This window comes from Pteronotus mesoamericanus, unplaced genomic scaffold (genome assembly GCF_021234165.1).
Source record: "Pteronotus mesoamericanus isolate MK-2021 breed Mesoamerican mustached bat unplaced genomic scaffold, CSHL_Meso_final scaffold_54, whole genome shotgun sequence".
Lineage (NCBI taxonomy): Eukaryota > Metazoa > Chordata > Mammalia > Chiroptera > Mormoopidae > Pteronotus > Pteronotus mesoamericanus.
In genome coordinates this window covers 41,497,968-41,514,704 of record NW_026555321.1, presented here as the reverse complement: position 1 = coordinate 41,514,704, position 16,737 = coordinate 41,497,968, and the positions used below count along the sequence as shown (strand labels likewise).

Sequence of the window (16,737 nt, the reverse complement as noted above, 5' to 3'; positions counted from 1 at the left end):
TTCCAAAAAATCATTCACTCCTTGATTGGTGGATTGAGAAGGAAGGTGCCAGGATTCATAAAGCACCAGTGCAGTCTTGAAGGCTTTAAGACAAGGCGGCCAGCGGCGGACGCACCCTCGTCTAGTGCCAGCAGGACGTCCCACGTCCAAGTGGAGGTGGGGAGGAACCTAGCCGAGCTGGGCTCGTAGGGTCACGTGGGCCTCGGCCCCGCCTCGGCGGAGCCCGGCCTCCGGGGCTGCGGCAGCGGTGGCTGCGCCTGCGCAGAGCCGAGCGCTCTGTGGCCGGGACCGCGGTTGAGGGGGCGCGAACAGCAAAGGGGTACGAACAGCAAGTAGCCGGCGGATGGCTTTGCGGGATCTGGCAGGCTCGGGGCCGTGCTCCCGCGGGCCGCTGGCGGAGGCGGCGGAGGCGGCGGCGGAGGATCGCGAGGCGCCGCCCTTGGTGGCGACTGGAGCCACGCCGGAGGAAGATGAAGAAGAGGACGGCCGTGGCCCGGGCCTGCTGCGTTGGGATGGCTTCTCGGCCTGGCTGCACTGCGTGTGTGTGGTGGGCTTCGACCTGGAGCTGGGCCAAGCCGTGGAGGTGAGGCCCAGCTGCAACGCCGTCCCTCCACCGTGTCCCAGTCCTCCGCGCCGGCTCCGCTCCAGCAGAGGGGCGGGCCAGCCGGTCTGGACCCTGGCCGCCGCGCATCCGGGCGTGGCTGGCCGCCCCTCCGCCCATCGGGCCGGACTGTGGTCCATTAGCAATTCCCGTGGGAGGATCCTGGGCTGCGGCTAGGGGTGAAAAGTTCTCTCAGGGCCCTTCCTAAATGCTTGTTGTGTGTGTGTGTGTGTGTGTGTGTGTGTGTGCGCGCGTGCGTGCGTGCGTGTGTGTATATATATATATTTTTTTTAAATCCGGTGTTACAAGAATACATAAGTGGTTAGCGGCACCCGGAGGAGGCTGCTGGCAGGATGTTTGGCACTCTTTCAGGAAGCAAACAATGCCCCTGGCATATGGTAAAATATAACAGCCCAGCCTCTCACAACAAACTTTTTTTAGACTCAGAATTGTTTTGGTCATTCACAGTGGTAACTCTTGACTTAGAGCATTCCATTGAGCTTGAGCCGAAATGCTTATCTCAGCATGTCTTTTCTCCTTTTCCTCCTCTTGTTCCTCATTTCTGTTATTTCTTGCTGTTGCTTCTGAAACGTTTGGCCTGAAAGTTAGTATCAAGGTGGATACAGGGAAAGTCGTTTGTGAATCTGTCAAATTTTCCATTTTTATGGCGCCTATTGAAAGGCCTTTGAATTTTACCAGTTCATGACATTGTGTAGGGTACCTTTTGTAGGATAAAAGATTGCTTGTCTTTATATGTCCAAGAAAAACGTGATCAGAAGGATGTACGTTTCAAAGATTTTTGGGGGGTTGTGATGACATTTTAATGAACAATTTCATTCTTATTTCAGTGACATGAGTTGGCTACCAAAATTGCCCAGGGAGGTCTTTCTTAATGTGGAGACACTGCTTTTACATTTAGCTTGTCTTCTCTGTTTTATCATTATGCAGCTCCATACACTGTTTCCAAGAAGATCTAGGCATTATGCTGGTTGCTGGGCCTACAGATAGGAACGATGTGCTTTAAACTATATTTGCAGATTGAGACGACAGTTTAGGGGAGAACCAATAATTAATCACAGTAGCACAGAGGGACAAATGCAGTGCTTGGCACATAGTGGTGTTCAGTAAATACTTGCTGATAGAATGAATGAATACAGGAATAATTATTTATCTTATTGAGATAGAAATAATGGATCCCAAAGAATTTGAAGAAGAGGCTTATAAACCATCTATCGATTACATTGACATGTTAGCCTCAAGTTATACGTATAGCAAAATACAATTTAACCAGAAAGCAATAGGTTGGGTTGTAGTTGATTGCATTTTTTTAGATATTTTATTATTTTTTAAAAGATTTTTATTTATTTTTATACAGAGGGTCAGGGAGGGGGAAACTGGGAGAAAAACATCAATGTGTGGTTGCCTCTCATGCACCACCTACTGGGGACCTGACCCACAACCCAAGGATGTGCCTTGAATGGGATCGAACCAACAACCCTTTGGTTCACAGGCTGATACTCAATCCACTGAGCCACACCAGCCAGGGCTGATTGCATTTTTATATAGCTAAAGAAAATCTTTTTGGGCTCTCATTATTTGACACACTTTTGATAACATGAATATGTTTTTCTGACCAAATAAACCAATACTTAGCATAATTGTGGTGCTACAAAAACGATCATTAAAGGTCTTACTTTGAATTTCATTTTCCATGGCATGTGCTAACTGTACAGAGTTTTCTTTAGGTCAGTAGTTCATAATTTGCATACCAAAACTTAAAAAAACATATATGATGAACTTCATGAACTCTCTATTAGGAAAATGCTCACTAATAAAAAAATACATATTTGCTTCCATGTACTATCTGGGGGGTTATGTATAGACTTTATTGTCCATTGTCCCTAGATTAAGAATCAGTGATTTTAGAAGATGTAGGATGAGAGTGGGGAAGATTCCCTAATGAAGGATCCAAAGACAAACACATTAAGTGGGATGCAACACTACTTAATTTTGTTTTGTTTTCCTGAGAGATGTAGAATATTGCATTTTGTCACTTTTAAAATAAAGGGAAACTTGAAACTTATGTGGTCCTATTAACCAGTGTTAACTCCAATAAGTATAATTTAAAAAAGAAAAAAAAATTAATGTGACACAATAGTTGAAAAATATATAGTATTTATCTTTGTATTACAGCTATATTCAGGCCAAAAATGGACAGTAAAGGTGGCTGTAATGGGACAAGAAGGTGAGTGTAGAATTGTGTTGGGGAAGTGACTTATAGTAGTCCAGCAGTACTTCCTATAATGCACAACCATTGGGATTGAAAAAGGAAATTAATTAAAGATCAGATTAAAAACTAAGTTTTGACAATAATATCCTAGAATCCACCTGTGTTATTAAAAAGTCATTGAATCTTAGGCTTGAGAAAGACTTGAGAATCTGTTCTGCCATGACAGAAAAGAGCATTTGCAGATTTTAAACAAATGAATAAACAGTGCCACTTATATAAGTTTAAACCCCTACTAAAGTGACAGTATAGAATGTTAATCAGGAACTCTAGAGCTGGACTGCCTCGGTTTGAATCTCTGTAACTTCGGATACATTACTTTGCTTGTCAGCCTCATGCTCCTCCTCTGTAACAGGATAACAGTACAGGTGTCTTGGCATTGTTGTGGGAATTAGATTAAGTTAATGTTTGTGAAGCATTTGGAACAGTGCCTGGGTCCCTGTAAGACCTATGTGAGTCTGTATTTGGGAAGCATTGAGATTCCCTTTTTCATTTTCAACTGGGAGAACCCCTAACTTTTGCTTTGTGAAGATGAGGCTTTGGACTTCAGTTTTCACACTTGTAAAATGAAGTTGAGTTACTTAAGTCAATACTTTTTTTTTTTTTTAAGTAGGGGGATGGTTTTCCCCTGTGTTAAGTACAAAGCTAATGTGGTATCTCAATGGCTAATCTGGTTGAAAATGGAGCTTTTTTGTGAATATTTGGTTGTAAACAACAGAAACTAAGCTACAGGCCACAGAGGTGTTTTAAGATATCCAAGATACAAACCTAGTGGAGTTTCAGAAAATGGCTAAAATCCAGAACAGGGAAGCCCCTTGTTTGTGCCTTTGTTTTATGGATTTTGTTCATGCTTCATGCTGCCTGCAGATTGACTTCTCTGCTTTATCGTGGTCATCTTTATGGTGGTAACGTTGCCCCTTTCAGCCTCATAAGTGGAGTGTAAATGTCAGTCTCATTCCAAACACCAGAGGAAGGTACTCAGGCCTGGTTTGGGGCAGTATCTCACTCTGATACAATCAGCTGTAAGATCTGGGTGGCTGGGGGATTTGTCCCTGTTGCATGAAACCTTCGTGGGCGAGGCGGGACTGGACGGGACGGGACGGGGCGGGGCGGTGGGAGGCCGGAAGCTGTCCTGAGTGAAGGAGACAGTTACAGGGAGGGTGACTTTTGAGCTAGAAGAGCCTGCAAAAGGTGTAGACTGCGGGAGGTGTGCTTAGCTTCTTTTTCCCCCTTTGGTGGCCCTGAGGCATCATCAGAGAATCCAAGTGTCCCCTGGAACAGGTTTGAAATTTTCTGGATTTTATATAGTCTGTGTTACTTTCAGATCTGAAGTTACCTGATTATTTAGTAAAATCTTAATTATCTAAATGCAGAATTACCTCATTTATTCAAGTTTTTTTCTTCCTGTTTGAGTAATAATATGCTCATGGTTGAAAACTTGGCAAGAAAGAAAATTATAAACACTAGAAAACATCACTCATAATTATACTAAGAAACAACTATTAATATTTGGCTTTTTTGTTAATTCTTTTTTTCTTTGTATAATTTCATATCTGTCAAGGATTAATTTGATTGTTAGGAACAGAAACCCTCTCAAATAAATTTAAGTAGAAAGAGATTGATTGTGAGGGGTCTCTTGGAACACAGATGTAGGAAACAGGAATGAACCTCATGGGACTTGGAAAGCACCAAAGGCTTTTTTGCCTTTGTCTCTAGAGCTGTGTGGTCTTTTGTCTCTGCTTCTCTTTCCGAGTCTGTTCCATTCTTCATGCTAAGGGTGGTTTCCTCTACAAGCATCTCAGTTTCAGCTCCCCCAGTTTACTTGACTTTGAGTTCCCCTGTGGTACTGATTTGAGTTACTCTACTTTTGTATTCTGTAATCAGACTGAAGTGTAATTCAAATACTGGAGTATCTGATTGGCTCAGCATGGGTCAGGTGCTCTGTTTTATTCAGGAGATAGGGTCCCAGTAAAAGTAGTGGCTACTTAGGCTCACCCTTGCAGAAGGAGGAAGGGGACACTTCCAAAGCATGGGCTGGGCAGTAGACTGCCAAACAGGACTACTCTAAGAGTCTGCTTTTGGTGATAAACATTCTCATAAACAATTTGCCAGATAATTAAAGAGTCTTCATAAATACACTTTTATGGGCTCTAATTTATTTTACCATTTTTGTTAATTTTGATATTTAGTAGTTTCCTTTTTATTCTTCACAGTAGACAGATTTATTGGCTGTCTGCATGCACATCTTAGAGATGTTCTGCATTTTTGAAGGTTTTTAAATCATGTGAACACACAACGTCATAAAGGGTTGACATTTCTGTAATTTGTGGTGCCTTCCTGAACCTCTCTGGCCTCTGATTTTGTAAGAATTGAGGGCATCATTGGTGGCTTTCCCCTTGTTAAAGGTTATGACCTATCAGTTTCTGGACAGAATTTCAGTCTAGTGAAAAGTGCCCAAGTTTTGGGGTTTTGAACGTTTGTTACTTGTCTGAATTTTGGCCAGTTTCTTCAATTCTTTGAGTTATGTTTTCCTCAAATATAAAGTGGGAAGATAATATTGTGAGGATGTTGGAGGTACCAAATGAGGTAATGTATGTAAAAATTAATGCCTGTCATTTAATGCATGCCCAATATATGTTTCTTTTATAGTCGGTGTCCTTGCGCATTCATTAATCAGTGTGGGACTGTTCTTGGCTGTTCCCTCAACTCCTGTCTTGCCTTAAATTGATTTTTAAAAAATACACAGCTTTGGATGTGAATCGCAGGTATTTAAATCACTTCCTGGGAATCAAGTATTAGATTTCATTTTGCAGATGATCTATAACATAACCTATTTGTATGTACATATAGTTTGTATTGCACTTCTTACTAAATTTCAAGCCAGTTAAATTACCAGTACAAGGCAGGACAATTTTATTTTCTTAAATTTTTAAACAAGATTTTATTGATTCATTTTTAGAGAAAGGGAAAGGGAAGGAAAAAGAAAGAGAAACATCAGTGTGTGAGCTCTTCTTACATGCCGCCTACCGGGGACCCAACCCACAACCCAGGCATGTGCCCTGACTAGGAATCGAACCAGCAACCCTTCAGTTCTTAGGCTGGTGCTCAATCCACTGAGCCACACCAGCCAGGGCCAATTTTATTAATATACTGTGTGAGTCAGATTTCTTACAGGTTACTAATTCCCCTCCCCCCATTTTTTTTTAACAAATTGAAGATAAATCTCTGCTTTGGGGTGAAGATAAATTTTTATGCTGTTTTTAAAAGAGCAGGTAGCAGAATTGACTTCCTTTTTTTTCCAGCTTTTGTTTTTCTGAGTCATTGCCTCTTCTCCCTTATCTTTTTGTAGGGTGGAGCCTGGAGTAGTCACCAATTTTCTCTATTTTAGCAGTTTCTTTTTATTTTTCTAAGAAGGATAAAGGCAGTTGTATGAAGGGGTGTGTCTTTCACTCTTAAACTGGGTGATCTGTAGCTTCAGTACTTGATCATTAGCAAGTTTACTCTTTTAATTGAAATGTATGTGTAATTGTATGTTACCGTACTGCTCATTGAGCCATCTGTTGAGCAGATATTTATTGGACACCTACCATATCCAGGCAGTAGTATGTTCTGGAGATAAAGCCTTGATCATTGCCCCCTTCATTGAGTTTACAATGTAGCAGGGGAGGTAAGCCATTTAACAGTAGTGTTTTGATAGGATTTTCAGGGTACTAATAATGGCTTTTCAATTTCCTTGTGAACTAGTAGCACTTCATGTAGCTTGACATAGTTCTTTGATTTGATAAGTAAAACCTTAGTGTCCTGAGCTTCATAGGCTCCCAGTTTTACAAAGCCTTTGGTGATACTAATCTCTGATTCTTTTATGAAATTGTATAATCCCAGCCCGGACATAATCTGGGACATTTTCCTGTCCAGTTAGTCCTTTCACAAGTACTTTATTTATGTTTTTATATTTACTGTGATACATTATGTGACACATGGACAATTATATCTAAACTTTACTGTTTTTTGAAGAAATGCTTCACTGTCCATTTCATGTTCAAACTGATCAAGCTTTCCTGTAGCATAATTGAGCTTATATCAGATTCTGAGTGAGCTGAAATCATAGACTGAGGCCCAGCCTGTCTTACTACTGTGGTGTCAGGCCATTTTTTCCACTTTTTAAAATGAGTAAATATTTTTTATTGAAGTATAGTATACATAAAGAAAAGTACACAAATCCTAAATCTGTAGTTTGAATTTTTATAAAGTGAACATGCCATGACACTACCATAGGGATAAAAAAACTGACTACTATCACTGCCCCGAAATTTCCCTTATCCCCTTTCAGTTATGACCCATTTCCTCCCCACTCCCAACTCCCCCCTCCCCCACGCCAGCCACTAAATTCACTTTTTGTCTCCATGTACTCTATTATTCTGTATATTTCATGTGAATGGAATCATGCTGTGTGTGGCCTTTTGTGTCTAGCTTCTTTCACTTTGTATAATATTTTCAAGGTTCATTCATGTTGTATGTATTAGTCCTTTATTCATTTTTATGGTTGAATTTTATAGCATTACATGGATGCACTGTATCACATTTTGTTTATCTGTTCATCATTTGATGGAAATAAGGATTCTTTCCTCTTTTTGGCTATCATGAATAATGCTGTTACGAACATTTGTTTATAAGTTTTTGTATGAACATGTTTCACTTCTCCTGTTTATATACCTAGGAGTGAAATTGCTGGGTCTATTTACTAAACTGTTTTCCAGTATGGGTGCATTTTACATTTCCATCAGCAATATATAAAGGTTTTAATTTCTCCATATCTTGCCAACACTGGTTATTGTCTGCTCTTTATAAAAATTAAAAAAAAAATCCTCATCCAAGGATATGTTCATTGATTTAGAGAGGGGGTAAAGGTGGGGGTCGGGGGGAGAAACATTGAAGTGAGAGAGAACTATCCATTGGTTGCCTCCAGTACACACCCTAACTAGGGAATCAAATCTACAACCTTTTGTTGTATGGAACGATGCCCAAGCCAACTGGGCTACCAGGCCAGCATTGTCCTTTTGATTACAGCCTTCTAGTGGGTATGAAGTGGTATCTTACAATTTTAGTTGCACTACTAATGACTAATGATGATGAGTGTCTTTTCATGTGTTTAATTTAACATTTATTTATATATATAGTTTTGAGAAATGTCTAATCAAATCCTTTGCCCATTTAAAAATGGGGTTATTTGACTTTTTATTATTGAAATGTGTTATTTATATTTTCTGTATACTAGGCCCTTATCAGATATATGTTTTCTCTCTGTGGGATGTCTTCACTTTCTGGGTAGTGTTCTTTGAAGCACAAAAGTTTTACATTTTGATGAAGTCTAGTTTATTTATGTTTTCTTCGGTTGCTTGTGCTTTTGATACCATACCTAAGAAACCATTGCTTAATCCACAGTCATAAAGATTTATTCCTATGCTTTCCTCTAAGATATAGTTTTAGCTCTTACACTTAGGTCTTTGATTCACTTTGGGTTACTTTTTGTGTGGGATATGCAGTAGAGGTATTACTTTTTTTAAACCTTATTTTGAGATAATTTAGATTTACATAGAGTTACTACAAAATTAATTCATCCCGCTTACTCTGAAATTAACATTTTACATAAACATAGTACAGTAATCATAACTAAGAATATAACAACAGAGTTTATTCGGATTTCACCAATTTTTCTAGTGCCCTTTTCTTGTTTCAGGATTCAATCCAGGTTTCTACATGGCATATAGGTGTCAATGTCTCCATAGTCCTGACCTGTCTATGGAAGTCCTTAATCTTATATTTCATGACCTTTATATTTTGGAATAGTACTAGTCAGGTATTTTGTAGGATGTCCCTGAAATTGAGTTCTTCTGGAATGTCCTGATGATTAGTCTGAGGTTATACAGTATTGGAAAGAATGCCACATGTGATAAAATGCATCCTCTCTTTAAGGTTATGATGATGTTTGTATATGAGTTAATGTTTATGAAGGAAATAAGGCAAGCGTTTCTGGGGAAATAATAATCTTTTCCAAACCTGAGATGTTAGCTGGGCTGTGCGATAAAGACAGATACTCAGGCACACAGCAATAGTCAGGCACCCATTTATATACAACAGGGGTGCATGTAGGTATGAACTTTTCCCATGTCCAAGTGATACTAGCAGTAAGCTGTTATTACTAATTTTCCTTTTCCTGGGACCATGCTTATTCCCCCACTATGGTGTGAATGTTAGAGTATGCAGGGCAAGTGGCAGATAGACATACTTTAAAGAGAATAGCCCCATTTAAAACATTTTATAATACTGTTTTTTAGTATATATATTAATATTTTGCTGGGGCATATTTTTTCCTATTCTATCATAATGTGAAATATATATGCTGTGTCATTTTTTAGGCCTAGATGATTATATCAAATAAAACTTACTTTTTTTCTTGACTTAATACCTGGCCACCTCTATCTATCTCATTTGTTATGACATAGGAGATGTTATCTTAGGTAACAGCCAGGGTGACATTAGCTGATGCTCTGTGTCCCCCTTTAATGCCTCCCAGGAATGCCAGTGGCCTGGGGGCAGAGATGCCAGGACTTGAGCTGTGGCGAGAGAAAACTTCAAGCAGAGAGGCATCTCCAGATACTGGGGCCAATCCACAGTTGATTAGTTCCATTCAGGTATCCGGAGCTAACTAACAGTGATTTCCCCAAACTTATATTTAAACTTTTTTCCCCATGAAATAAGGTATATACATAGAAAATAATTGTAGTAACTGTTACAATTTGTACAGTTCAAGATACTTGGCAATGGTTAATTTTCTTTTGTTATTTTTAGATGGGGGTTTAATTGAAGTTTTAAAAATGTGTGGATTTTTCTGATCTTAATTATAGAGTGAACATTTGGATGGTTATGGCATATAATAATACACTGTTTTTAAAAATATTATAGCCAGTCCAGAATAAAACACTGGAGTCTGAACAGAGTACATTAAAATGAGATTCGAGAATTCTGTTTGACAGATTAGTACAATTTTTAAAAGGCAGACTTGATAGGTTACGTAGTTCTTATATCCTTCTGACTTACTTAAATATATATAACATATATAAACTTATTAAATACACACACATACATATACACATGTGTTATGTATATTTAAGGGTACTCATATAGGTAAAATACACCAACATTTTTTCTGTATTGTCCTGCTAGTATTTTAAACCATACGAAACCAAAGTCCAAAAGGAACCACTATGATTATGTAAAAGAAAAAGAAATGAAACATTGTGTATTTGCTTTTGAGTAGATATTTTAATCACAAGAAATAAAAGTCTGAAGGGCACTTACATAAAACTTATTTTAGAGCCTAAGATTAGGCTTGGTACAGGCCACCAAACTTGCCAATGTTTTAGACGAGGAAACTCCAGTGTGAGTTAGATGTAATGAGATTTTCATAAAATACTCATATAGCTAAATAGGTTATAAACTTGCCATTTCTGCTTTAACGGAACAAGGTAAAAGGGTCTCAAAGGAGATATATCTACACATAAAGAAGAATTATGTATTAAATACTGATTGTTGAGTGGACTTAATTTGTGGGTATATTCACTGGTTGAAGAAATATTTTTTAGTGTCTACTATGTACCAGAGACTGCTCTAGGTGTCAAGATAGAGTGGTGAACAAGAGACCAGGTTCTTGCCTTCATGAGTTGTGGAGACAGAGGTTAAGTCAGGTTGGTCAGAACATGGGATACAAAGCAGGGCAGGTAGAGAGAATATGCTTTGGTGTCATTCTCTATTTCAAGAATGGTGGGTGGTTTTCATGTAACATATTAGCTCTGTGGACCCTCCCCATACACCTGGATATATATGGCTGTGATTGCTTGTTAATGATCACTACTATAGAGTCAGTGAAGAATGGTGGCTTATATACTTTGGAATCAGACCTAAATTCAAGTCCTAGCTCTGGCATTTATTAGACAAGTTTTGGGAGAGTTATTTAACTACTGTGAATTCATTCCCTCTTTGGTAAAGATGGGGAAAATTGAAAGGGTTATGAAAATTAAAAACTCCAGAAGATGCTCATTAAGTATTAATTCTCCCAACCTTTTTCTCACCTTAGTTTTCTTACATATGAAGTGGGGATACCACTACTAGCCTTGTCTGTTATTGTAAGAACTAAATAAATGGAATAAATATGTGAAACCACTTTAATACAGTTTATAACATATTACTGTATGTTATTTCTGGAAAGGGAAGATTTTCAGGCTCTCAGGCAGCCCTAGGGACTGGAAAAACTCATGGATTCTTCCAAAAGTAGGAAGTCATGGATCTCCCATTAGCAACCCAACATTCACATAATTTAGCTACTAAATTATAATTATGCATAAATAATTAACATAATGTGTGTTGTTTTTCTCTCCTTTTTGTTTTCAGCCTCTAGCTAACCTGCTGCTCCTAATCCCATCTCTTCTTTACATTCCAAAGAGAATCTGGGTGGTCCACTTAAGCATTGGTATTCTTTTGAGCAGTATTTTTATATGCAGCCACATCCAGGCAGTTGATTGGTTTATGATTGGGTGCCCTTGGATCTGGTGTTTACTAGTGCTTGTTCCTAGCTTTCTGACCTAGTCTGCCTTTCTTTTCTTGGGCTGTAGGGGAGAAATTTCCCTCAATGTGGCTTGTGGTTACTATAGACACTAAACCAACCTGCCTCGAGAAGTGGAATTATTAAAGGAATTGGAGGGAATTGGGATAGGCTGTATGGTGGGAGATGGCCTTTGAAATTTCTTAAACAGCAGATAATTAATTTTTCTTCATTTTTAAAATTAGTAATTTATACTACTTTTTGAACTCAATAAAACTATTACTGCTTGAAATAGATACCAGTTGATAGATAAATTTCTCTTTAGATTTTAGGCTACCAAAGAAAAGACTCAATAAGCTTTGAGTTTCTGGTAATTCAGTTGGTAAATTATTCTTGATAACTCAAGATCTTACCAATCTTTTAGCGATAACATTGAATCAAAAAGGGGTTTTTTTTGGCCTAATGTAAATCCTACTCAATTCCCTCAGCTTCTCATGTTTCATTGTTAAAGTTTGTGAACTATTTCTTGAAACTATTTGACCATAGACAACTAATATTTTAGAAATACTTAACTAATGTTTATAATATATACTCAATATATTTGTCTAACAAAATTTAACTCTTTTTCTTCTAGGTAATTTATCCTCAACATTCCAAACTTACTGATAGAGAAGTAAGTAAAAATATTGCTCTGTATAGTCTACTGTTATATTTGTTTGTGTTTTTTTTTTTGGTGTGTGTGTGTATCAACATATATAGCTTTTGTTTTCTTTTTCAGAAAACCAATATTTGCTATTTGTCTTTTCCAGATTCAAATTCAGGTAACTATTTTTCATGTGGTGTTTCTGTTGAATTTTATACTAAGAATATGGATTATACAGTTAATATATGAAAATTGACTAAAACAGCATATTAGTATGCAAAGTCAGTTTCAGACTAACATGCCAGTGATTTAGATTTTCTAGTTTCATAATGCCTAGTCATGTCTTGTTGATTATAGTTGGTTCAACTTTTAAAATAATTATGTTGTAATGCAATAAAACATCAAGGAGCAATACACTATTGAAATAGTGAAGAGACTGAAAATCAGTGACATTGGTATGTTTGAGTATTTGTAGTAAGATAGTTTACTTTTGTTTAGGATTTGAGAGCATCCCAAGAACTCTGTAAAAGCAGTGAGTTTAAAAAGAAACCAACAGGGTGAGCCTGGTTATAAAGCATTACCATAAGTTCTTTTCAATAATGTATTTGAGCTAATATGTGGAAAGTACTTGGAATAGGTACCTAGAAAACCTATTGTGTTTTGATATGAGTATTTTAGACTTGGTTTTGCTGGTCTCTTTCAAACTCTCCCTTTGTGTGATCCTAATTGTTGAAACTGTTCAGGCTACCTCTTGTGTTTCACTTTTAAAACAGCTTTTCAGGTGCATGGTGAACAGAGCATTCAACCTCTATGATCACACACAGGAGTTAAAAGCCTGTGAAGCAAAGACAGCTCAGTTTTCTTTCCTTTTGAGGTTGCTTCTAATATGTTTGGAACTTACTTTCATGAAATATGTAAAAAAAAAAAAGAGGCTATTGTGGTAAAAAAATAAAGTAAAATAAAATAAAAAGATCCCAGTAGGGCACTTGTTCTGACCTGGAATTATTGGAATCTTTTAATGTGTTTTGCCTACAGAGTCCACACATGCAGTTTTGAGTGTAGTGAGTGGTGGATTGGACTTCCAGGGCTCAGTATAAGCTGAGTTGTATGAATTGCAGGATAAGCTGATTATGTGATTGGAGTTCCAGTAGAATCTACTGTACACTCTCTTCTCCCAGATCATAGTTGTTTTTCATGGCTTGCTTTCTTTTTCGTATCTCTACATGAGCATCAAGGCTAAGAGGTTAATTATATGATGTTCAGGTAGCCTGTTCATTTCCAGTTTTGTAGTCAGTCTCTCCATGCATCATTTTCTTTTTGGAAGTTAATCTCAAGTATACATTTGTATAAATCAGAATTCGATCATGATTTCAGGCATTCGAGTGACCTACAGATGTTTTGTAATGCCTTTTTCATAAGATCTGCATCAAATGAAGTGTGGTTCATTTTATTTGAAGTCAGGTTGGTACTTAAAAGTAAAATTGACAAAAGATCTTAGAAACATTTTGTCCTCTTAACAAATGAATTTTAATCAAGACAGCAAGAGACTGTGAGTTTTGTATATATTTGAGATCACTATTCTCATTTTTGATTATTCAAAGAGTTTGTTTCATGTAAGTGTTTTATTAAAATGAGGTTGGGATTACTGTGCCAACTTTGAAATGGATTTAATTTTTACTGAAATAGCTTTATTGTCATGAGAAGAAGTCTAGGCACAGTAGAGTAGTCTTAAGGAAAGTCTAGGTTTTTGTTCCATGGTGCACACTTTTAAAAAACAAAAGAACATTTAGACTCTTTTATGCTGTACAGGTAAAGAGGAATGCTTTTGGCATTTCCAATGGAATGATTTGCCGGTCTTCCACCTCCTCCACCCTCTACCAATACACATACATACTCCCACCTCTCTAGATCTCATGACTTTAGAAATTGGTTTGTTTTTAGGTTTTTATTTCTTGTTCCATTTGAATGGCTTTTATCCTAGGAGCCTAGATTTAAAGTATGCGTACTCTTTGATAAATATTTTTCAGATATTTTTTCTCATTACTGTTCAGCATTAGCATTATTTGGGTACAGGTGTTCCTGAGGCTTAGGCTGTGATGGGTACCCAGGGACTGTAACCACTATGTTTTAAACATGTCCAGAGAGAAAACTCAGCATTAGTAAAGTTTTAAGTAATGGTGAGTTCAAGGGAAAGATTAATCCTTGCTCTGGGTGGATTAGATATGCAGAAAATATTGTCTCAACAGATTTCTTCTCTGTAACAGCAGGGACATCATCATGTGCTTTACACCTCCCAGTGCCGAAAGCGGTGCTTCTCACACTATATGTGGAGCCAGTTTTTTTTTTTTAATTTCCCATCTTGTGGACCAATGCTTTTATAAAATACATTTTAAAGGAATTACTAGAAAAATTAAGGGAGAAAAACCAAAAAATGCAAAATAAAAGTCCAGATTTGTCATGACAATATCAAATTGCTGTTAAGAGTTCCTAAATGCTTATTCTCAACTTGGATATTTATTTCATCATGGATCAGTAAGAATTTGTAGACTGGTATCAGCCTGTGGACTAAACCTGGAAAAGCCCTATTTCAAATTCCTGTTTGTCACCAATTCCAACTCAGCTGCTTTACTCACAGGGATAGTGACTACAGAGAGCTGAAGGCCAACGATAGGGTTAGTGCATGAAATCTCATGTTTTATCCACATCTTATGCATTCTGGTCTGCTCTGTAGCTGTATTTGTGCTAATAAACAATCTTTAAAATTTAAATTTAAAACAATCTTTATAATAAACAATGTTTAAAATAAACAATCTGTTCCCTTTAGGGAAAATATTTAAGCTTTTTTTCCCTCAAATCTTTAAATGATATTTTAGGTACAGGAAGTATGTTTACCTTTAGCTTTGTAGTCTCAGTGTAATTGGTAGATGTAAAAGAAGCTTGCAAAAATACTCTATGCCCTTCATATTTTAAAATGAGAGGAGAGTTCTGGCATACCGCATAGCGTTCATATAGGAGGAGCCATGACTGAAAGGACTGGCTGCTTGCTTGAATGAAGTGTATTGCACAGAGAACAGTGAGTTTAAGAACTCCATGATCTGAGAGGAATTTTCAGAAGGAATTTTGTTTTTCAACCTTTCTAATGGTCAGAGAAGTAACATTTTTTAAAAAGCCTTATTGAGATACAATTAACACATGTGAAATATATAATTCAATGATTTTTTGTATATTCACAGCATCATGCAACTATCATTGCAGTCAAATTTAGAAAATATTCATCACCCAAAAAGAAATTCTATACTCTGCCCTGGCTGGTGTGGTTCAGTGAATCGAGTTGGGGCCTGCAAACCAGAAAGTCTCTGGTTCAATTCCCAGTCAGGGCACATGCCTGGGTTGTGAGCCAGGTCACCAGTTGTGGGGGCATGTGAGGCAACCGATTGATGTATCTCTTGCACATCGATGTTTCTCTCCTTCTCTTTCTTCCCTTCTCCTCTCTCTAAAAATAAATAAATAAATAAAATCTTTTAAAAAAACCCCAAAAGCTTATGTCCTAGAAAGAAAGCAAGCAAGAAAGAAAGAAAAAAGAAAGGAAGGAAGGAAGGAAGGAAGGAAGAGAAAGAAAAGAAAGAAAGAAAGAAAGAAAGAAAGAAAGAAAGAAAGAAAGAAAGAAAGAAAGAAAGAAAAGAAAGAAAGAAAAGAAAGAAAAGAAAGAAAGAAAGAAGAAACTCCCTACTCTGTTTTTCTCACCCCAGTCCCTGATAACAGATCTAGGCAACCACCTATCTGCTTTCTGTCTCTATGGATTTACCTGTTCTGGATATTTCACATAAATGGAAGTAGTATTTTGAAGTCCATTTTGACTTGAAAGAGCTAGTATGATATAATAGTGGTCAAGAACACCAGCTCCAGATTTAGACTTCTTGGGTTTAAATTCTTGCGCCTACCATTTAGTGAATTTATTTCTTTGGATGATTACATAACTTTTCTCTGCTTTTTTTACTCCTTATAATCAGGAATAATAATGAGACTTTCAATGCTGAGAAGCATGAAAACCAAATGAGTTAATGTCTCTAACGCATTTAGAACAGTGCCTGGAATAAAGTAAGCACTCAATAAATATCAGTGCTCAACTGATATTGGAAGGGAAAAATTACTTCTGCCATAGTGACTAAATAATGAAAATAATTTCAACCCAGGATTCTATTTGATTTCTATTATAAGAATTTAGTTATTTGGAAAAGGTTGGTGGGGGAAGATGACAGAATTTCCTTGGTTTAAAGAATATTGGATTAGACTGGTCAAGATGGAGGCAGAGGTAAACATGGCTCGCCTCCTTGCATAACCATAGCAAAAATTAAAACTAAAATACAAAACAACTAACACACAGAATCAACACCCAGAAAATTGATCTGTATGGGAGTCTGACAACTAAGGAATTAAAGAGGTCACATTCATCCAGACATGTAGGAGGGGTGGAGACGCGGAACAGGTGGTCCCACACCTACATGTGGTGGATAAAAATTGGGCGGCATACCTCACTTGGGGGCAAGGGAACCCAGCCCCACATCAGACCACCCAGCCCAGGGTTCCAGTGCCAGGAAGAAAAGTCC

General features: G+C 37.6%; 1 protein-coding gene across 2 annotated transcripts in view; it reads left to right on the top strand.

Moving 5' to 3' along the window:
* The first annotated feature begins 221 nt into the window (after positions 1-221).
* DENND6A (DENN domain containing 6A) overlaps positions 222-16,737 on the top strand; it is a 57,177-nt gene continuing 40,661 nt past the window's right edge. For both annotated transcript variants that reach the window (XM_054595685.1, XM_054595684.1), the window contains exons 1-3: positions 222-583; positions 12,122-12,160; positions 12,266-12,308. In XM_054595685.1, coding sequence (XP_054451660.1) covers positions 344-583; positions 12,122-12,160; positions 12,266-12,308 — 322 coding nt within the window. In that variant the 5' untranslated portion in view covers positions 222-343. The remainder of the gene's footprint in view (positions 584-12,121; positions 12,161-12,265; positions 12,309-16,737) is intronic.